Source organism: Lycium barbarum, chromosome 3 (genome assembly GCF_019175385.1).
Source record: "Lycium barbarum isolate Lr01 chromosome 3, ASM1917538v2, whole genome shotgun sequence".
NCBI lineage: Eukaryota > Viridiplantae > Streptophyta > Magnoliopsida > Solanales > Solanaceae > Lycium > Lycium barbarum.
The window spans coordinates 135257953-135282158 of NC_083339.1; the positions used below are offsets into that span (position 1 = coordinate 135257953).

Below are 24206 nucleotides of genomic sequence, written 5' to 3' on the forward strand. Positions count from 1 at the left end.
CTTGATTAAGTCTACTGTAGGTTTTCAATTTCGAGCTACAACAATTCTCTCACATTAATGCTTTCTTTTTCTTTTCTTTTGCCCTCTAGTCATATACTAGTGTCATTTGACCCGTGCTAAATCCGGATCCAAATTGACGTTAAAATTTTAATTTATAGATATCTTTTAAATTTTTTAGCTTTTGCTACTTTATTTTTTTAACATCAATCTGATACTTCAAAAGACTTCTAACTATTAAAGTACAAAAACGTACCTAAAAATTAAAGAAAAGTATTTTTCTTAGTTTATATATTAGATTTAAAAAAAAATCAACAATTTGAAAGCTCTTTTAATTTCCATTTTACTTAAATTTTTTTGAGATTAAAGTCTCTGATGATCCAAATTGAGTGTTCATATGTTAAATTAATTTCATTTGTTTCTTTGAATTGAATTCATACTGGGTAATTTATTTTTTACCAAAGATATTACAGTATTCAATGTATGTCAAATATATTTGACGCGCAAATATTGTTGCATGATGAAATAAATAAACTTAACTTACAAATAAATATAAATAATTAAAAGCCTTGATATTACAAGAATTTTTTGTAGATTCTTTCAAATTAAATTAGAAAAAAAAATACTGAAAAGTCAATAGGAATTAACTGTTCTGACTTTAAGCTTTCTTTTACCTTCCAAAAGATGCATGTTAAAAAATAACATTTTTTACCTTTTCTTAATTTAATAAACCATTTTATGAAATCTACTTTGTAATAACTTTTTCATGTTAAACGTAATTATTTTATCCTAAATTATATAAAATATTGATTATCCGATATTTTGCAAAATATTTTAATATTTAAGACAAAAGTAAAAAATATAATTTTTGCAATTGTCTAGTATTATTATTGTCTGAAAATCAAATTGTATTTTCTTTAACTACATTATTTTTTCAAACCTTTTCAGAATATATAAAACTAATATTTTATAGTTACTCTTTTAATATAGTAAATAAATTTTATTTTAATAGTGTGCGTACATAAAATTTATTAATTAACTACCGTACTTTGGAATTCATTTTTTCGATTGAGACGGAGGGGCTGTAATTTACATTTTTTGATACATTTTTGAAGTATTTAACAATGATATAAGTTATTTATATTTATTTTCTTAATTTAAAACTTAATCCAAACTTAAGTGAAATCCTTATAAATTACTTATGACTTCCAGCATGTACGACATAAGATTGTAGGAGAAAATTAAAAAGAAATTACTAAATGGACGAATAAAAAATTAAAATAGCAAATGATAAATAACATTAATAAATAATAAATAGTATTATCAGAATAATATTTTAGTTCAATAATTAAGCCTATATTAAGATAGAATTAAATGACATGATAACTCTTTATGTGTCTATAATAAACTCTTAAGGAAAAACATAATTTGAAATAAATTTAATAATATTTCTACATAAAAGATTCAAATATGTATGAGTACGCTTTGAGGGGCCTCTATAACCTTTTTCATAATCATCATTTTTAGGGCATGAAAAAAGTCCTTAAAGTTTTCAAAATTTATCAAAATGTGTGAAGATTCACAAAGCCACTAAAATTTTAATTAGGGGTAAAAAGAGTAAATAAAAATTTACGTGAATACTACAAAAAATAGGTATTCTCCCTTATATATAGTAGTAAAAGTAAAATAATGAAAAGTAGACAATAAAATTTAAAAATAAATTTGACCTTAAAAAATAAATTTGGGACCTAGAAGTAATTAATTGAAAAGTTTAACATTAAATTGAAAACTTTTGTGAGGACTACAAATACCCCTTGATTGTCCCTTATATATAGTAGTAATGATACTCGATAAAAACGCCTCTAAATACCTTTCAAATTTGTAAAAAGAAATTTAAAGAACATTTATTTTCCAAAAACAATTACTCTCGTGGTCCCAAGTAATATTATTTGGCTGGCCATATGATCTAATAGAAAAATAGAAACTTGTATTCTAAAACAAACTAGAAATATTTGTGACATATCTATATGCGAATATATCACTTCATTAAAGTTAAAATAATATTTTTTGTTTTTTTGATAATTAAAGAATTTTATTTACCAAAGTAGTATTTATAAAGCAAGGTTCCAAAACTGAGCAGATTATTTTTTAAAATAAAATAAATATCTTACCTCTTAAAAAACAATTTAAATTAAATTATTTTTAATTTTATAAATATCTTACTTCTTAAGGACAAATTAAAAATATAATGCCATAAATTAAGACCGAGAGAGTAAAACAATCACCACTTAAAGAAAAGGCAGTTAAAGGGGCGGCTACCTCCACGATACTTTAATTTGTAACTTTTCCCCACAATATTACCCACTCTTCATATGACTACAGCCATATATTATATATGAGAAAAAACTTGTGTTCTCGTGCTTCTAAACTTTCAACTTGGCACTGTAAAGTATTTTCTTTGAGATGACATTTCATTTTCCTTGTCATCAAAAGAAGTAAAACACGAAAATACTAGAGATGCGCCATTACAACTTGGCCAATTGGATTTTTCTGAAGATACTTTTGGAATTATGTGATTTTAATTAATTACACTATATTTTCTATTGCCTATTTACAATGTTTGATTTATACTATTAAAAATAGAATAAATTATCTGCTACAGATAAATAAACTAGAAAAAATAAAATTAAAATATCTTTGAATAGTGTTTTACATTGTTAAATTAGGATCCTATGCAAAGGACTCGAAGAAATCCATTTGTAATTACACCCGGGCAATTGGCAGGATTGCCCTTCGCTGTGGGTGGTCTTTAACTTTTGTCCCTCAAAATGGTGGTCTTTAACTTTTGTCCCTCAAAATGGTGGTCTTTAACTTTTGCCCTTCAGGCAAATTTTACATTAATTTGCATGGATAAATTTGTAAAATTCTACTTTAAGACAGAATAGGCATGGGCATAATTCTGTATTAAGGCGGAATTTTGCAACTTCTGCCTTACAAAATTTTCTTTTTTACTGAGCTGGTGTTCTAATTAGGGGTGTCAAATTTGGCCCAAAAGGTGATTGTCTGCCCAACCCATCCAAAATTTATGAGTTGGGCTCAAGATAATTTCACATTAGGCTGATTTTAGCCCAACCCAATATAACCTATTTTAAAATGATCTCCAACTTAAGTCAATACTAGCCCAATTCTAGCTCGTTTGTAAGATTTACTTAAATTTGAGTTTATTGCTTGAGTTTACTTTTTTTTATTTTTTTTTATTTTTTTTTTATGTATACACTTTTCTTGTATCTTATAAGTTTGTAGTGTGTTTGATATGAATGGAAATATTTTTCAAGAAAAATGTTTTGCTCGAAAATATTTACCACGGAAAATGTTTTCCTCAAAAGTATTTTCGAAAAATCCGCGAAAATATTTTTCGCTAAAAATGTATTTCTAGAAAATATTTTCACGAAAATATTTTTTTAGAAAATAGACCCTTCAAAAAAATTGGGTTAAGTTGGACGGATCATGACCAAACTCATTTTTAGCCCAAGTAACTTTTGGGTCAATGTTAGCTCAACCCATTTATCACCTCAGCTCATTTTGATTGGGCTAATTTCAGCTCAACTCACCTATTTAACATCCCTAATTCTAATCCATAAAACTTCAAATTTTAAGCGAAAGACAAAACTTATAGCAATTTGAAGGGCAAAAATTAAACACCAACCCAATGAACGGATCCGCGCAAAAATAAAGATTACCCCCAGCAAATTGGTAATGTCGGATCATCGCAAGTAGTAGTAACAGTTGCTATTAAACACGTGTCATTTGATGACAGGCCACCGTCTTTGGATCCAAAAATATCTGTCATCACTCTGTTCACACTTCATCACATTATGGGCCGTACTATTGGGCCTTCAACAGTCTTGATATTTTTCAGAACTCGTATGCACAAGAGAGAAATCAAGGATAACGTCGAAAAAGCCCAGTAAAATAGGGGTAAAGTAGGTCGTGGCTTTGAAAATAGGGAGCCGAATGTAAGATGTACGCGAATCTTAGGCAGAAAAGCTATTTTCAATACACTTTCAACTCAAAAAAAAAATAAAAAAATTATGACAATAATATAGCAATATAAACAAAGCATCCGAAGAAAAACCTGTTACGGACACTATAAATCGTGCGAATGTACCTACTCTTTTCTTTATCCCCAAATCCAAAAGATACAAGTGTCAGCTACCATGGGGTCCGTACAACCTTGTCATTTCACTATCCAATCACAGTTCTTTGGAGTCCAGCTGTGTTTTACCTGTTACGACACTAAATCGTGCAGATAGGCCCACTGATACAAGATTGAGCCTATTAGTTTTTGTCTTCTTAGGGTAATATAAAGGACAGGTAATCTGCAATAGGATCATTTAAGCGTCGGGAATCAAAATGCCCCAAAAAAATCACTTTGAACCAAAATATTTTAACAAAAAAAAAAAGTTACAAAATTATCTTTAGCGCAATAATTTACTGCGCTAAAGCAATTTATGGAGACGGAGCCGTTAACTGCTTTAACACAGTATTTTACTGCGTTATAGAAGCAGTTAAAAAAAAAATCATAATGCAGTAAAATACTGCGTTATAGATACCAATTTTTTTTTATAACGCATTAAAATACTGCGTTATAGAAACAAAAAAAAAAAATTGACCAACTTTATTTTTTGCAACACTTAGTGTTTTTTCCATACTTTGACCAATGATTAGTAGTGTATCAAGACTCGGAAACGTCAATATTTTATATAGAACATGATATTTTTTTCTGCGTACAATAATGTAGACCCAATACATCAAGGATACGTAGACGTTCAGATCATCATTTTAGGGGTTAAAAATGTGCCCGAAGTAAATTTTGTTTGAAAAAATTTAGTGTTTTTTCATACTTTGACCAACGATTAGTCGTGTGTCAAGACTCCGAAACATCAATATTTTATATAGAACCTGATATTTTTTTCTGCGTACAATAATGTAGGCCCAATACATCAAGGATACGTAGACGTTCGGATAGTCATTTTAGGGGTTGAAAAGGTGCCCGAAGTAAGTTTTGTTTGAAAAAACTTAGTGTTTTTTTCATACTTTGACCAACGATTAGTCGTGTGTCAAGACTCCGAAACGTCAATATTTTATATGGAACCTGATATTTTTTCTGCGTACAATAATGTAGGCTTAATACATCAAGGATACGTAGACGTTCAGATAATCATTTTAGGGGTTGAAAAGGTACCCGAAGTAAGTTTTGTTTGGAAACTTTAGGGTGTTTTATTTTTTAAGATTTTGATTTAAGCATGTTATTTTTTAATCAAGACATAACTTTATTTTGAATATAAATATAATTCTAAAAAAGATAGGGAGAAAAACTAGTTGTAAAGTCGTCAAACTTTAGATGGTCATAACTTTGCGCTCGGACGTCCGTTTTACGCATTTTTTTTTAACTTGCGTATTTTTTCGAGATCTATGTAGACAAACTGCCGCAAGGCGGTTTGTCCGAGCCCATTTTTAGAAAAACACCTTTTATCCCATTCAATTTGAATTTCAATTTCCCCCAAATTGGCGTGGAATTTTCAGTTTTATTTACTTATAAGATGATGATACGCAATAGATTTTAACGTAAAAATCTCGGGGTAATGTAGCTGTGAATGTCAATTTCACTTCTGCGGTTTCAATTTTTGAAAATAAAATTGACTAATTTTCTCGACATATAAAGTTGACTAAAATAACCTTACAGTCAAACACTAAGTTTTTTCAAACAAAGCTTACTTCGGGCACCTTTTCAACCCCTAAAATGACGATCTGAATGTATACGTATCTTTGATGTATTGAGCCTACATTATTGTACGCAGAAAAAAATATCAGGTTCTATATAAAATATTGACGTTTCGGAGTCTTGACATACGACTAATCGTTGGTCAAAGTATGCAAAAACACACTAAGTGTTGCAAAAAATAAAGTTGGCCAATTTTATTTTTTTTGGTACTGTTTTACTGCGCTATACAAAAAAAAAAAATCTTGCAGTTAAAAACCTTTTGGAAACGTCTTTATTTTCAATAAATCTAAACCCTAAAAATGAAAAACCTTAAGCTAATGAGAACAAGTCTTCAAACAAAAATGGACGTCTATGTATATAGAACACTTAAACCTAAAGTTTACAAACAAAACTTATTTCGGGCACCTTTTCAATCCCTAAAATGACGATCCGAACGTTTACTTATCCTTGATGTATTGAACCTACATTATTATACGCAGAAAAAAATATCAGGTTCTATATAAAATATTGACGTTTCGGAGTCTTGACACACGACTAATCATTGGTCAAAGTATGGAAACAAACACTAAGTGTTGCAAAAAATAAAGTTGACCAATTTTTTTTTTTTTTTTGGTACTTGTTTCTATAACGCAGTATTTTACTGCGTTATAGAACTTTTTTTTTTTTTTTTTTGGTATCTATAACCCACTATTTTACTGCGTTATAGATTATTTTTTTTAACTGCTTCTATAAAGCAGTAAAATACTGCGCTAAAGCAGTTAACGGCTCCGTCTCCGTGAACTATTTAGCGCAGTAAATTACTGCGCTAAAGGTAGTTTTGTAACTTTTTTTTTTGTTGGGATATTTTGATTCAAAGTAATTTTTTTGGGGGCATTTTGGTGTAGCACCCCCTTTGGGAGGACACTATTACGAACAAAAGCCAATTTTTCACTTTACCGTTTAGAAGGAACTTATGCCAAAAGATATTCACAAATATATTTAATAGCGGAAAAAGGCCCATGCAAAAAAATTTGGAAGTACGGCATTTTTTTTTTTTTTTTGTGCGCTCCAAAAATTTTCTTAGATGAAATAAAATAGCAGAGTATCATTTTAAAATGGTAATTCCCTTCTCAAATAGTCAACACATTTAAGAAACTTTGTTTTGAAATTTTATTTCCAAATCAACACCATTACGGGTCCATAAGATGCACAAAACTCAAACTAGTGATTTTCACAAAACTATTATCATCCTTTATACATAATTATAAGACAAAATACAAATTCAGTATATGGCATGACTTGGGTTAAAAACACACCCTAAAATAGCAAAACCAGTCATCAAGTTTAAGTTACAAGCACATGGTCTTGTTTTCCACAAGCCTTCAAAATTTCATACGTAAGTGCCACATATGTATCATGTACAAGTCCCCAAAAATTTACAAAAACTAGATGCATATGCAGATGTGATCTTCACAAGGGCTCCCATAAAGTCTACTCCAAATGGCCATCTTCATACCTCATCTCGCGCATTACCTACGATAGAAAACAACTATCGCTAAGCATGAAGCTTAGTGGTGTATAAACTTTGGGCTTGGAGCCATTAAATTCTCCAATTCCCTTGTTCGCCGTAGGTGGCTCAATAAGGTAACAATAAGCCCAAGTGAACAAGTATATCAAAGTATCGAATACAAACCTTGAAGAGTTTCAAAATATCAATACTAATATTCTAAGGCTCAAGTATTAAGAAAGCTTATAATTCAATTCAAGAGAATTTGTCAAATAACCACTTTCGCCCAATATGTACGTCATGCCATCACACTACGCACAATCAATATCAAGACGGGCCGAAGCCCCGAAATCAAGAAGGACCGAAGCCCATATCAAGAAGGGTCGTCACCCAATATCAAGAGAATCAAGAACCATGTTGAAAGTGGCTTTGCACTCGTACTCGAAAATGGACGAAAATCCATCGTTAAGACGAAATGTAAATCCAAAGTCAAGATGGGCAAGATCCGAATCGAGGGGCATGCCAATATCGATGACTAGTCACCATAACGAGAAGGACAAAGTCCCAACAAGAATGCAAAATGATCAAGCAATTCGTACAAGTGGGCGATTTAGCAAAAGTCTTGCAATACTTGAGACAATAACCATATAATAATATAAGATGAAGAGTAAAGAAATAACTCATCAAGATACTTCAAAATTCCAGAAAAATAAAGATATTTTAAGTTCAAGTTTATACACAAACCTTGGCGTTTTACCACACAACAAGTTCTACCACAACTCGAGGAGTTCAAATCATCTACGCTATAGACCAATCAAAGTCCACTTCGTCAAATAATTCCTCTTAGCTTGTACAAGAGCATATATACCTTAAATACACAAATAAATATCTACTTAAGTTCAAAAGTCCCAGCACATCACAACTAAACACGAAATCAACGAAAATCAGCCCAAACTATCAAAACAGAAATTCTGGACAGCGCTACCGTCTTGTATTGTTGCTCAGTTTCGAAGGGGTAAATGGAAACACTGGACTTTGTGTCCTCAATGAAAGTTGTAGATATATGTCCGAGGGTCTCATAGAAATTCGAATCACCCCTACAACAATTTTGTACAAAAAGATATGCTCAAAATACTAACAGCAGTCCATGTAGAATGTTCAAAACAGAAATCTGGACAGCACCTCCCCCTGCACTTCATCACCCCTTTTCGGGTAGCTAAAGGCAAAACCGGGTTTTACAGCCTTGATGAAAGTTTTAGGTCTATGAAATAGCTTTCCAGAACATCTTGAAGCACTCAAAACGGAGCTGTATACAAGGAGTTATGCTAAAAATTCTAACAGCAGTCCCAATCCAAAAACGGGTTTGCAAAACAAAAATCTGGGCAGCAACTCCCTTGATATTCCAGCCCACAAAACAATTCAAAACAACCACCAACCAGTCCCAAAATATTATCATAAAACAGCCACACAAAAATCATATCAAACAGCCCCAAAATATTATCACAAAACAGCCATAAAAATCATACAAAACAGCCTAGTATACGCTTTGTATACGATATTTTCATACACTTTATTCTCCCAATTTCGAAAACAGCAACTTATCAACAATATCAACAATCATTGTACATCATAACTCAACCAATTCCACCCATTTAAATCCAACAAAACAGCCCCCAATCCATAAATTGCAATAAGGCAACAAACGAGTTTATAATGTCATTTTCTCCGTTCTAATCCGTTAAAACTCCAAATAAACACTTTAATAACATAAAATAAATCTTATACATACCTTAGCAGTAGCTCAACCACGAAAATATCCTTCCCCAAGGTCAATATTTAGCTTAAAATGACGATGACAACTCGTACTACACTTTTCTCTTCACGAGCTTTGGGATTCGGAGCTCCGATTTTGATCAAATCTTGGTTTTTTTCTCTCTACTCTCTTCTCTCTCTTTCTCTAGGAGGTTCTGGAAAATCTTGGTCTGTAAATGAAGAAGGGAGCTGAAAATATCCCTTAATGGGCTAAGGGGTTGGGCCTGACCCGACTTGGAATCGGGTTGGGCCGAACTTTGCTGTCCAGCTTGACCTTTCTGCATTAAAACGTCCATAACTCTTTATCCAGATGTCACCTATAAGCCCATAATATATGGTTGGAAAGGTATTTCAATTATCTACAACTTTCATTTTATGAGTTTTCCCAAATTCTCAAATTCGGATGGGGTTACGACCTCCCGAAGTCAGGTCACCCGAAACATAACTAAAAAAAATATTTTTTTTTTCTTCTAAAAATTTGAGGTGTTACTTTCAAAAAAGAAAATTTTGGGGTGTTACATTTGGTTCCGGACTCGATCATTTAATGACCAAGGTTTAATTTTTGATACTAAAGAATTTATATAGAAATACTCTCGGTACTGTACATTTGGAAAAGCAAATTTTCATGCCTCAGCACAATCTTTTGTTACATTATTTACAAGTCTTGCGGGTTAACCGAACCTGCGTGTAGTTAATTGTTCACAAGTTATGACAAACTCATCATAATTTTAGTACAATTTCATCTTCCTATCTTTTTATGGATTGACAGAACTTATATATGTCCAATTGTTCATAAATTACTAAAATTATTTAATAAATACACATTTCAAAAACAAAATTGTGAAATTTTTATTGCTACGGAGAAGATTTCATTTACTCAGTAGTTAAAAACATTTCAAGATTTGAAAAAAAATATATATATTATCCAATTGATTATTTTTGGTGCTTGGCCCTAATTTACTTGGGATTGAGTTGTAATAGTAGTTGTTGATCAATTTGCGTAACAATGATACCAGCTTGAAATTTTTTAAAAATATGGTGAAATGTTAATTCTAATCAAGATGGAACAGTTTATAGGTGCGGATGCGGGTTGGGATGAAATTGGCCCAATCAAAATGGGCTGAGGTGATAAATGCGTTGGGCTAACATTGACCCAAAAGTTACTTGGGCTAAAAATGAGTTGGGTCATGACCCGCCCAACTTGCCCCAATTTTTTGAAGGGTCTATTTTCTAGAAAAATATTTTTGTGAAAAATATTTTCTAGAAATACATTTTTGGCGAAAATATTTTTTCCGGATTTTTCGAAAATATTTTTGAGGAAAACATTTTCTGTGGTAAATATTTTCGAGTAAAACATTTTTCGTGAAAAATATTTCCCTTCATATCAAACACACTACAAACTTATACGATACATGATAAAATAAAAGTGTATACATAAAAAAAATAGAGTAAACTCAAATTTAAGTAAATCTTAAAAACGGGCTACAATTGGGCTAGTATTGGACTAAGTTGGCTATCACTTTAAAATGAGTTATGTTGGGTTGGGCTAAAATCAGCCCAATGTGAAATTATCTTGAGCCCAACCCATAAAATTTTGGGCGGGTTGGGCGGACAATCACCTTTTGGGCCAAATTTGACACCCCTAGGTGCGGATATTAGTAGCCATTAGTTTAACACAATAGAATGATGAAATGGAATGCGTTGTATCTTATTTTATCAACTAGTTATGTGAGGCCTGAACAAGATATAAAAGTAGTTATTTTAATTAAAGAAATATAATTTAAGTTAATACTATAACAATAACAACATACCAGGTATATTCCCGCAAGTGGGTAAATATGTTAGTAATAATTAAATTTCATATAAATATATTTTCAAAATATAAAAGCAAAACTTTCATTTCACTCCTTTAATATTTTAACTTTCATTTTGATGAAATTATTTACTTCAAATCAAATACGGATCCAGAATTTGATGTTTAGAAGTTCTGTATCCTAAATTTTTAAAGTTGTTTAGTTCCAAATAAATAATCTATACATAGTTAATGAACTTTTAAGATAAATACAGATTTTGTACAGCGGATGAGATTGCTCCTCCCTTAATCAGGGGTCACGGGTTCGAACCTGGGTATGAAAAATCTTTAGAGTGAGCGCTTCCCCTTAATGGGCTCTACGCAATGCGAATTATCTGGATTAATCAGACTCAAATGCGATTATCGGGCACCAAATAGAAAATCAAAAAATAGAAAAAATGAGGTAGGAGGTTCGACAGCTTTTGAAAAGTAAACCTTAAAAACAAAATGTAAATTTGACTTTAAAAATAAGATTAGGACCTAGAAGTAATTAATTGAAAATTTTAAATTTTTCTTGGAAACTCTTGTGAGGACTACAAATGCCCTTAGTTGTCCCTTATATATAGTCGTAATGTATTGCTAATAGAGGTTGTTTTTCACCTTATTTTCAGTGGGCCCGGAACTTTTTTAACCCAAAAAATAACTTTTGGAGAACCAAACAAACCCTTTTAAAAAATAAAAAATCAAACTAGGCTTCACGCATAGATTCTGGGCGTGAAAGAGGGTATTTTTTTTAAGTTATCAAAATCACGTTTTTTTCATACTTTGGGCAAAGATTAGTCATGTTTCAAAACCCCGAAATATCAATATTTTATATAGAACTTAATATACTTTTTTGCGTACAATAACGTCGGCTCATTACATCAAGTGTACCTAAACGTTTGGATCGTCATTTTAGGTTGTAAAGTGCTCCGAAGTAAGTTCTGTTTGCTTGGAAACTTGTCATCTTTGTTCTTTGGAAATCAAACTCAAAATTAAACTTTTTTCCGTACTTTGACTAAAGATTAGTCACGTTTCAAAACACCGGAATATAAATATTTTATATAGAACGTCATATTTTTTTAGCGTAAAATAATATCGACTCATTACATCAAGTATACATATATGTTTGGATCGTCGTTTTAGGGGTTGTAAAGTATCTCGAAGTAAGTTTGGAAACTTATTATCTTTAAGTTTTTTTTTTCGTACTTTGACCGAAGATTAGTCACGTTTCAAAACGTCAGAATATAAATATTTTATATATAACTTAATATTTTTTTAGCGTACAATAATATCGACTCATTACATCAAGTATACATATGCCTCTTCACTCACGTAAATAAAAAATAAGGACATAAGCATAGGTAGAAAACCAGTTGTAAATTGTCGAAACTTTAAATAGTCATAACTTTGCGTTTGGATGTCCGATTTACGCGACTTTTTTTTTTTGACCTGGGGTATTTTTTGAGATTTATGCGGACAAACTGCCGCAAGGCTGTTTGGCTGTGCTGATTTTTCGAAAAACGCCCGTTATCCCATTCAATTTGAATTTTATCCCAAATTTATGCAAAAATTTCATTCATCTTTAGTAAAAATCTAATGATAGAAAACCTATTTTGAGATGCTAATCCCGTGGTAATGATGTTTTGAATGTCAATTTCGAGGATTGAAATTCAATTTATGAAAACGAGGTAGATAGCGTTAGTGAACATGATAAAAAACAAAAAGTGTCTATTTTGTTGCTTTCACCAATTTGGCATAGTGGTTAGCCTCGCTTTTTTACTTACTTCTTTTTTATGCCAACAACATGGGATCAAACCTTGGTGAGAGCATTGAATGAGATATATTATACCTTGATTGAACCTCTCGTATTGGATGAATTATTTTTTAATATAATATTTTTATTTCAAAAGACTTAAATCAAAATCCTATAAAATATGACACTTAGATCTAAAAAAAAATATTAAGTTCTATATAAAATATTTATATTCCGACGTTTTGAAACGTGACTAATCTTCGGTCAAAGTACGAAAAAAACTTAAAGATAAAAAGTTTCCAAACTTACTTCGATGCACTTTACAACCCCTAAAACGACGATCCAAACATATATGTATACTTGATGTAATGAGCCGACACTATTTTACTCTAAAAAAATATGAAGTTCTATATAAAATATTTATATTCCGGTGTTTTGAAACGTGACTAATCTTCGGTCAAAGTACGAAAAAAAACTTAATTTTGAGTTTAATTTCCAAAGAATAAAGATGACAAGTTTCAAACTTACTTCGAGGCACTTTACAACCTCTAAAACGACGATCCAAACGTTTAGGTATACTTGATGTAATGAGCTGACGTTATTGTACGCAAAAAAATATATTAAGTTCTATATAAAATGTTGATATTTCGGGAGTTTGAAACATGACTAATCTTTGCCCAAAGTATGAAAAAAACGTGATTTTGATAGCTTAAAAAAAAAGAAAAAAAAAAAAAAGAAGTACCCTCTTTTACGCACAGAATCTGTGCGTGAAAGGAGTAAACTGAAAAAGTTACAGTTTGGTCTTTTCACGCACAGATTCTGTGTGTGAAGCCTAGTTTGTTTGTTTTTTTTTTAAAGAATTAGTTTGGTTCTAAAAGTTATTTTTTGGGTTAAAAAAATTTCGGGTCCTATTTTCAGTACAATTTGCCATATGAGTTATGCCGGTATTGATGAACCAATGAGAAGTGAGAACAATAGTCGAATCAAATAGAACAAAACGCCCAGAGTTTACATCAAGCCAATAAATGCATTTAGAGAAAATTACACCACAAGTCACGGTATTATAATTAAGCACGCAAATAGCATAACTTTTCAAATTCATCAAAAATAACACTGTTTACTACATTTATACATATTGGAGAAAAATTATAAGGAAAAAAATCCCCCTAAATCAGGAGTATCATTTATCCCTCTCCGTTAATGGATAAACCCTTCGTTTTACTATTATCTCTCTTCTTTAACCAAACATATATATTTCTCCAACCTATCTGTTCTTCAACCTATGCATTCTCCGTTTGCAATTGCTTATCTCTCCATTCATTTCCATTTTTCCTTCTTGATTGCTTTGAGTTACAGAGGATTTATGCTAAATATATTTAATGTGGAATTCATCCACATATATAAGATAATACTTTTATTATGTAGAATATAATTTATTATACAACATATAATAAAATTATACGAGGCTATAAAATTATATATAGTGTATAATCAAATTATGTAGGTTATATCTAATTTATTATAAAAAGTGTAATAAATTATACGAATATTATTCCATGTATAACATTTTTATTATACTACATATAATAAAAATTAACATTAAAATTATTGTACTCCTGTTCCCACTGTGTTAAATGAAAATTGTGATTTATTTTTCATGGAACAATGAAAGAAGATGAGAATATGAAGTAAAAAAGGTAAGGAAAAACATGCTGGGAAAAAATATTTCAGAATATGGAGGAAGTTAGGTATGAAACCGCAAAAAAGTAGTTATACTATAAACAAAAAAATAGGGATTGATATTGGTCACGACTAAATTTCCATATGTTTAACAATTTGATTTACTATAAAACACTTAACTTGTCATGTAATGTTTAATAGCATTTACCTGCTAACATTATGTAAATATTATTACAGTATTTTCTACTTACGTTTTTTTGCATTTATGTGTTTGTACTTAACACTTTTAGCATTTAATCATTGATTAACTAACATGCATTCTCACCTCATAAAATCACTTAACTACGGTAATATGTGGTTTGATGTACCCGGGGTGCGGGTAGGTATCTACCATGTGGGAGATGAGAAAGAAAATATACCACACACACATCTGGAAGAGATAATAAACAGGAAGATACTGCAGAAATTTCTGAAAAATTTCCACCTGGATTACAAGTAAAAGGTGAAAGCTAAATGAGAAACAACTTCCACTTTCTTTCTCTTCCTTCTTTTCACAATGCTCTAACTGCTAATATAAGACACTACAAGGTCATAACATGATTCTTGTGGCAGCAAAGTGCTTGATTAACTTCACTCTGGCATGCTCATAATGATTTTAAGCATATTAACAAAATTCATGTGACACAGCTTTTTAAGTGTATTTTACATTTTCATCTTGACCTATATCTCATGAGAATGCTCTTAAAATACCTTTTAGATTCTAAGATACAGTATACAAAAAAGAACCATTTACCTAAAACCTGTGTATCTTCTCTGTTGCCAAAGAATTTGAGGATATACATCTTTTTATATGATCGACCAGAGACCACAATATCCAGCCATACTGCATGATCTCCGTTTACAAGTGTTGGCATCAACACCACAATCATCTTCACTGAAACATCTATGATCAGCACGAGTGTCAGGGATGTGGCAAGCACTTTCAAGTCGCCTTGTATTCGGTTCATGTTGAATCATAGAAGCCGGACAAACTTGAAGTGACATGGCACTGGTTCGTTTTATCTGCTCTCCATTCTGCGCAAGTTGAATAACTTGTTATCCCTTGAACTCATAGTGATCTGCTTTTACTAGTGTAAATATTAGAGTTGAGTAATCAACTACGCTAGAACTTGTAAGCAGATCAAAAACAAGAGGAAAGACAACGGTAGACACACTTATCAACTTCACAAGAACGAGTGGATCCTTGGTTTAGTCTTCAAACAATGTTTCACTAGATCATAAAAGTCCCTATTATATTCCCTTTAAATCTATCTAATAATGTGCTACAGCCTAGAGGGGAGAACGTTTGTGAGTCGATGACAATATGGCTAAAAACCTGTTTCAGTAAATCGGTTAACCCAATTATAACAGTCTTATCTTACTATTATGCCAAAATTTGTTTTTCTTCTCTTTCCACAGAACGTTAAGGAAAAACATGAAAAATGTGTAACCCCTGCCAACTAGCAGTCAACCACCTAAATAAATATAATGGCTACCAATTGACCACCACTGACTGCCACCAAATTTCAAATCTAAGGTGATACAGCCTAATAATGTTTAGAAAGCATTGTCTAATGTAAAAGGGAAAAATGGAAAGCTTTTAATGGCCTTCAATTAAGAAAATGCCCAACTTATAAGATCTCACCAGATCCCATTTAAAATGATTGGCATAGGATGGTTTATCGAGTCTTTACTCGTTTTCCACCTCTATATAATACTGAAGAAACCGAAAAAGAATATTACAAAGATACAGGTACAGCAGGATATATGAACACTGGAGGGTCAACATTAATATGTGCAAGTTTATGATCTGATGCAGCAGACACAACTACTTCTCTTTAAGGACTGACTCAAGATGCACCCACTTACCGTTGGAAATGAAGAAAAGAGCATGGAAAGGAAAAGGCAGAAGGCAATGAAAGAAGAACCAAATTTACTTATCGAACTAGAGAACACAGACTAATCACAATTGTGAATGGAAAGGGAAATGTACCTTGATAGAACTTCCGTTACTTAGATTATAAGCCTCGGGAAGCTTCTCATGCCAATTGCTTCTAACAGGCAGGGGATGACCCTCAGTTGTAAATATGTAATTTTGATTAAGTAGAAACGAGTCATCAAAAAGTAGATACAAATACTTGCACCTGCGGGAATCAGACAAAAATTTATACTGCTATAAGTGCATGGATGATCAGTCATATTAGGGGGGTCACTTTAGAAAGCATCAGTCAGCTTCAATACCTATGTGATTAACGTGCATAAAATGAAGATACAAAACACTTACGTTTCTGCAAGGAAGAAACTATGCTGATGGTCTTCTAATTGCATTGTAGTCACATCCCTAATGCTGGCAAAGCCACCTTTAACTTTTGTATGTGCAATCAGAGAATTCATAATTGATTCGCCCACTTCCATATACCACGGATCTGTTAACGGGAAAACTAATATATTATTCAAGGTTTGAGAAAATATTTTTTTTTTTTCAAAAAATTTAAAAGCTAAAAGATTGCTACTTCTAAGAAACCAAAATTATGACTAGGCAAAAACCAAAAAGAAGAGTCACAAACCTTTGGTTACTTGGTATAGGTAAAATGTGGACTCTGCCAATTCAGGACGTAAAGGATAGTATTTTTCAGTAGGATGCAACATCTGATGGTCCAGCAGATACCTAAATTATTGAAAAGGGTCCTATAAGAAAAACAACCATCACAGGTAAAACCAATTATGCTAAAGCTAGCTTATTGCAAGGAAAGCAGATGCAGAAGCAGGAAAAAGGACTTAGAGAACACAGGAAAGAATGGAGGAGAAACAACTTTTACCTCTCTGGAAGCACTCCGTATTTCTTCCACACCTTGAAAAATTCGCGATGTGATGAATTAGCTGCCTCGATATCCCCAACAAGAACCTGAAAGCAAAAGAATCATGATGGGTTACCACTTTATAGATTTCCTTAGAGTTATTGTTTTACATATGTAGGAAAACCGTATTATAAAAAGAAAAAGGATATGCAGAAAGAGACTAGATGTCCTCATTCGTGACAAAGAGCTATATCAGTTTTCAGAAGAACTATAAGCTACAGATTTCCTTACCTGCAGACCAGGCCAGAATGCTTGAAGACTTGTGAGCTGCCAGTATGTTGCTATTCCTGTTCTCATGTCAGCTTCATGATACCTACATTACATTAAATGTTCTGATCTTTGTCTGATTGCTGAATTCCAGGAAAAAACTAATGCATCATACATAATTCTCAACAGTAGATTGGTGAAGCACAGACTACGATAGAAGAATTTCAGGGAGGAGACAGAAAAGAATAAAGTACAAGGACAAAGGAGATGGTTCCAGCATTTTCTATTCCTGTTCATGGTAATTGCCACAAGCAGAAATGGGAGGCTAAGGCGCCAAGAATCAGTTTAACTGCTAAATATGATGGCAATACATACCCAAAAAAAAAAAAAAATCCAAAATTTCAAAATAGGGTGTGATTATTATACCATGGACCATGTCTAAAATATTTCTGCACAGCAATGTAAGCAGATTGAAACATCTTCCAAATTTCATCTCTACCAAAAAGAACGTAGGCTTTCATTAGGTATTCATAGAATGAATCCACACCTAAAAAACAGCAAAAAAAAAAAAAAAAAAAGAAATGAAATATCAAGAGAATGCATATTCTGAAGAGTAACAGACAAGCAAAGGAAGGGTGGAGACATTATTTATCTAGGCAAATGAGAACCATGGGATCAGACGACATCTAGACAAAGTATATGTGACTATATTGAGAAAATGGTTGTGGAGAAGTCTCCTAAAAGTGCTCTACACAGAAACATACCAGCTCCAATTCCAGAAGAATATTCAATCCAGTCTCCAGTTGCTACATCTAGCGTAGTTCCAAGAAGATTTAAAGAACTCCGCATGCTCCATAGCTTACGAAGAGCACGCAAAGCTGCCGTTTCAAATCTTGGATCACCGGTTAGACGCGATAATGCACCCATTTCAAGGATTAGAGAACCTGATTACATGAAGAAAAAAAATCCACATATATTATGATAAGACTTGATGGAGGGCTAATGAAATCTATTTGATGGCAGCTATCAAAGTTCAGGGAAATAGATATAGAGGTAAGGTAGGAAAGAAAACTAATTTACCACATCCAGATGTGCTTGTTTCTGTTGTCTCGTCCGCAGTTACACCATGCTGTCACATTTTGGATTTAACGTGTCATAAATTCATCTTCCACAGATGCCAATGCAACATATGACCCTACTGATTCTACCAGAAATGGGTTCTACTTGGTATGCAAAAACTGATGTGCCATGCCAGTAATGCACTTCATGGACTGAGCAGTGGCATGTGATTTTCGAAAATCTTTAAAGCTACTCTAAAACAAATTAGGTGCAAGATTTTTTTTTCCTAAATCAATAGAATTTCTGTCACAGAGTGTAGCAATAAAGTATTAACAGAGACAAGGAAAAGGAAAATCAAAACTTGGCTGCATATTTGAAGTAATTTCATATTTTAAGTATTGAAGAGATTATGCAAGCAATTGCAACTCAAGTCAATAGCGGAATGGTCCACCAAGCTAATGGGCTGATTTCATGTTGAATCCAAAAACTACAACAGTTTACTAAGTGATTTTCAGCCCCGCAAGGATTTGGATATCAGGATAATTCCTAGCACATTTAAATTAGATGAGCTGATCTAAAGTTGGAACACAAATTGCAACAACAGGAGCTTTTATCATGAAAATTATAACTTCGATAGCATCACACACAATTGACGTCTGGCAGGAACTAAACTGAAGCTGATCTGGACGGAAGGTTAATAAAGAAATTTGAGTTGCAGGATAAATAAACACATTTAGAAGTTAATGAACTCAATTAAGAAATCATTAAACTAAGTGACTTGACTAACGACTTGTCCAAACTCTAGTCCCCTGGCCTATTAGCAACAGTAAATGATTAAATTCACACACAAGGTTCCTTTTTGTTTTCCGACCAAAGGTTGTGTTTTACGTTTTCCAACAAAAGGTTCCCTTCATTATGCTCATAACAGTAGTTGGTTAAGATGCCAAACTTGATAATTGAAAGGTATATTTTTGTATTATTATTTCCTTCCTGATAAGACAGCCGATCTACAATATTATCTGTTGACGTCCCAGTAAAAGCATAGACTAACTTGTTATCCCGAAGAAGTATCCCTTTGTCTGAATATATTTCTATCAAACATTTCCTTGCTTTCTATTAATTACCTGCCAGAGAGGAGATTATTTCCAGCTCTTGCATACATTATGATTAAAATCACTTACCATGAACATAGCAGTAAAATTGATGATATTTACCTTTAAGTTGATCCAAGCATAAGGTAATCCGGTAGGGGTATTGAAAGCAGGTAGAAAGCGTCGCCCCAAATCCTCAGCCAGGACAAGGAGTTGATTCTTATAAATTCCTTGAACCAACCTGTTTGTAGAATCAGTGGCAAGAATATGAGCAGAAACAAGTCCTCCAAGAACTCTTATGTTGCACTACAATTGGTGATCAGGAAAAAAGTCAAATTATTAAGTCAATAGAATAAAATGTGACCCAAAATTAAGATCCTCCTTGATTGAGTGCTGGGAAATCCTACTTAAACGTGGTTTTTGAAAGCATTTATTGAGAGAAAAAATTGAGATACACAACAGCAAGCACAATCACCCAATTAGACCGCACACAGAAATATAAATGCAACAATGTATATATTACCTCAAATAGATTTATCCTTGCATCGACATCAAATGATAGATTTTCAGATAGCCAAATAATAGCCTTTTCAAACTCAGTGTTGTTACCCAAGATTGCAAGGCTGGAAAAGATAAATGGTGAAAAATAAACATAAGTATTATATAGGTTCTGAGTTGCAAGAAGAACAACAAACGTAACCCACCTGGACAACGATTCGATTAGCGTAAGAGCTGACCCATTGTACTGCTGTGGCAGATGTTCAAGCTAAAATATGGTGAAACTATTAAACAGAGATAACAAGACCGGTTTTCTCGAATGAGAAATCTCTAAATACAGGCATAATTAATTACCTTCAAATTTCCAAGTTCACTTAGAGAATCTGTGTAGGTTTTGGTCAGAGGTTTAAGCTCATCATGCTGCAACAACAATTAGACAGCAGAAAGAGAAGAGCTTGAGTTGGTATTACATGGAGATTCATTCAATACTAAAATGAAATGATCAAATTCAAAGCTTTATCTCACCGGAAAAGCATGCATCATGTAGTTATCATAAGCATGATAAAACCTGCCACAAACCAGAAAATCTCACTTTGCAACAAGATAGCAATATCTAAATATTATCACCCTCTACTAAAAGGAGCATTATGAAGGAAATTAAAGTTCAAACCATATATACTCATGAGCGATAGGGACAGGTTATAGCTTACATCTTGCGAACTCTGTTGCTCATGCGCTTCCTTTTAGCTGCTAAAAGATTGGTGGAATGGATGTCTGACAAACAGATGATAAATATGGTGGGAGATATTACAAGATATAGCAGAATCCATTTTACAACACTTGCTTGAAACATAGTATTTGATATGTGATACGCAAATTAATGGAGGAGAAGAAGAGGGGGGTATTGGGGGTTGAATGTGTAGTAGTGGATCTCGGATTAGGGATGAACAACGCAGAGCTGATGTGTTCAATGTCCTTGTCAGCATCGATTCGTTGGAGTATCCAATCACAAGCCGCCATATCACCCATTCATTTTGTTCCTTTTTTGTCTCATCCTAATACTACTAATTTCTAACTCCGGTGACTCCTATCGAATAAATTGCGGGTCAACCTATGTCTCTGTCTACTGAGTATTTTCTTTTTATTTAAGTGATCTTTAACAATTGCATATTCGATAACTCAAAATAGAAGGTCTTATGACCATTGTGATCATATGTAGAACTCGTCTTGCCTCGTGACTTGTAAATAACTATCGTTGCATGATTATGATTAATGCATTTGAGCCACTCCTTCGAAAGTCGTATTAATTAATGTTTAATTAGCAGAGATCCTGCTAACGAGAGATGCTTTATGCATCGGCGCCCTTTCTTTAAGCTGTTTAGAACCTTATACGATTGCAATACACGTTCAACGCTTAATTATCTAATCATACAGAAGAGGATAATATGCTGGATAATCAGTCGATCATTCTTTAATTTAGAGCCTGTTTCGATGGGCTTATGCCTATAAGCTACAAAAAAAAATAAGATGGGGTAGTCTAACTTATTTTTTTTAGCTTACAAGCTGTTTTCAGCTTATAAGCTGCTTTAGATAAGCTAAGTCAAATGGACCCAATTATTTTTTTGAACTTATTTTAAGCACAAAATGACTTTAACCTGACCAGTCAAACACTCAAAAAAACTGAAAACAACTTATAAGCAACTTATAAGCCAATCCAAACGGGCTCTTACTCAAATAATTAAAGGTTGCGGCATTAGTATTGTATGATAGATTCGCATAAGCCGTTCGATCTTTAAGAAGCACAGTTGGGTTTAATTCAGAAGTCACTTCATATTTACTGGAGGTATTGCAATGTTTTGGTGCTAAGTGCTCCTTATTATCAAAGTCAACCTCGCATTTCTTTTAATAAACAGAAGACAGAAAAAGAAAGCTCTATAGTTTTAAGATGGATGCTGCCTAAGATTTCTCTTGAATTTTTGCTTTGATGGTGGTCCATAACGTATAAATATAGTAAATTTTATATTAAATCCATAACGTGTACTATGTATAAAGATCTTTTTTATGTTGTAGGAGACTTTTCAGCCTTACTCATATTCAAATAAGGGGGTCTATACATATTGAACGCAGTGTTAGTACAAATAGCTGTTATATCTTCGCCAGATACTACTCCCTCCGTTCACTTTTACCTGTTCACTTTAGAGTTATTTAAGAAATAATAAATGAAGTTCATAATTTACCAATGTATCCATATTAATTGGTGAATATTTTTATTAGATTTGAAAAATGATTTGAAGTAAGTAATTAATACTATGGGTAAAACAGGAAAAATTAAATTGTTTTTTCTTGATATGCTAAAAGTGACAAGTAAAAGTGAAAATCTATTTTTAAAATACTAGACAAGTAAAAGTGAACAAAGGGAGTAAAACATAAGCACACTCAATTCTTTTCCGGAACTATTAGCACCTATTTTTAGATACCAATTTTCAACAAAGCAGTTGCGTTCATGCCAACAGGTTCTTTTCACCACCCTGCATCAAGATAAAACTGTTATTCTGCAATTGAAGTTCACCTTGGGAAGCACCAACAGTAAAATATGGGGGATGAGTGTTGTTCTGATAGTAATATACCGAGCTGAAACCGATATGTGAACTTCCATGAGTGATGGTAGGAACATAGAGAAGGTCGTCTTGATGACTTAGAGAAGAGTAAGGGTAGATAACTGCATTGTTTCTGATTAAAGCATGACGGTAGCTAGCCCTTTTTGCTTCAAGATCCATCCTTTTCTTCTTCAGCCTCTCTTTTCGATGGGCATTCTGGTGACCTCCCAGTGCCTGTGAGTTTGTAAACTTCTTCAAACAGAAGTTGCACTCATATTCAAATTCCCTGACAGCTGAGGAGCTCAAGTTTATGAGGTTTGCATTTGGGTTGGGAAGAACTATGCCAGAGGAATTCATACAGATGGAAGTTTTTCCCCCTAGTCTTTCATCTGCAAATGTTGCAGAGGAGCTTATGCTCTCGTCACTTTCAGTTTTTGAACAAATGATATCCTTCGGACAAGGATTTACCTCAAAGCCAAATATTCTAAGCTTTTTATCTGAAGCAGCAGTTTTGCAACAGACAATATCTGTTCCATTTTTTCCGGTTGAAAGGAGATTAAAGTTGGTAGATTTTTGGTTCACTGCCTCATCCATTGGAATGAAAAGTTCCCGGCATGCCAAATGTTTCGGAATGGTACAATTTATAGGAGATGCAAAGTATATTATAGTAGAGCCAGCAAAATATATTGTAGTAGAGCCACCAAAAGAACAATCACAGTCATGCAGAGCCAACATCATATTCAACTAAATCATTATACAATAAAAAAAGGTTCACATAAAGCCAGAAGAGGGAGCTTAGTGCATTACTGAATTGAGACTTTTTCCACTTTATCTTTAATTTCTTGTACATGTCATTAGTTCATTCTTTCTGATTTTTTTTTTCCCAAAGACATGTCATTAGTTAAGCTCACGAAGGATATCTGTTTCTTCACTCAGAAATATCACCTCTCGATGTAACTTCGCAGCACAAAGACTTGCACCAGAGGGGAGCAAACTTGATAATCACATTTCTTATAGGCTCATACAAGATGTGGACCACATCCTTGAAAAAGACAACAGCACCACAGCAGGTAAGCAGCCGTAATACGGTAATTATTACTTGTCAAAAGCATATGAAATTACTTTTTGATTACAAGAATTATAAAATAAATTCAGAAGTGGATAATGAGAGAAGCAAATCTTTAAATTAAAGGTCCACCAATTAGATCTGAGCATATCTGGTTTAAGCATAATAAGTTTGTATCCAGCGCCTAGAAAGATAAATCATAGCTAAAGCAAATCATTGGCATGTATTAGCATTAGCCAGCTAAGCTTCTTTATTTCCATCTATCCAAGTTGGCTCATTGGACCACATCTTTGAAGCTTTTTTGCCATTTCAGAAGCATAATGGAATGTGTTGTAATACCACATTGTTATTTGGTGCTTATCCCCCAATCATCTCAATCCCCATTTCATTCTTCTCACTCAATTTACAAAAAGATTTATTCCTCAATAAGGGGATGAAAAACAC

The 24206-nt window shown here is 32.9% G+C and overlaps 2 protein-coding genes and 1 long non-coding RNA gene across 4 annotated transcripts; all 3 read right to left on the reverse strand.

The window, feature by feature from the left end:
• Positions 1-6989: 6989 nt before the first annotated feature.
• LOC132634240 (uncharacterized) lies at positions 6990-9298 on the reverse strand. The gene is made up of 2 exons (XR_009580088.1): positions 9058-9298; positions 6990-7294 (listed from the first exon to the last, which is right to left on the reverse strand). It is a non-coding gene; the product is annotated as an uncharacterized LOC132634240 (long non-coding RNA).
• Positions 9299-14988: 5690 nt separating this feature from the next.
• On the reverse strand, positions 14989-21203 carry LOC132632750 (alpha-mannosidase I MNS5). 2 transcript variants are annotated; one of them, XM_060348817.1, is made up of 15 exons: positions 20810-21203; positions 20625-20667; positions 20454-20519; positions 20306-20346; positions 20125-20224; positions 19725-19907; positions 18532-18580; positions 18216-18395; positions 17878-17998; positions 17476-17557; positions 17206-17291; positions 16954-17054; positions 16671-16812; positions 16380-16530; positions 14989-15421 (listed from the first exon to the last, which is right to left on the reverse strand). In XM_060348817.1, exons 1-15 carry the CDS (start codon positions 20950-20952, stop codon positions 15194-15196), a joined length of 1716 nt encoding a protein of 571 aa, XP_060204800.1. In that variant the 5' UTR covers positions 20953-21203; the 3' UTR covers positions 14989-15193. The 2 variants fall into 2 exon arrangements, with proteins under 2 accessions (XP_060204800.1, XP_060204799.1); XM_060348816.1 differs by having other exon boundaries at positions 20306-20367; positions 20810-21200.
• A 628-nt stretch (positions 21204-21831) lies between these two features.
• On the reverse strand, positions 21832-24175 carry LOC132632752 (uncharacterized). Its single transcript, XM_060348819.1, has 2 exons — positions 22727-24175; positions 21832-22627 (listed from the first exon to the last, which is right to left on the reverse strand). Exons 1-2 carry the CDS (start codon positions 23432-23434, stop codon positions 22601-22603), a joined length of 735 nt encoding a protein of 244 aa, XP_060204802.1. The 5' UTR covers positions 23435-24175; the 3' UTR covers positions 21832-22600.
• Between the last annotated feature and the right edge of the window lie 31 nt (positions 24176-24206).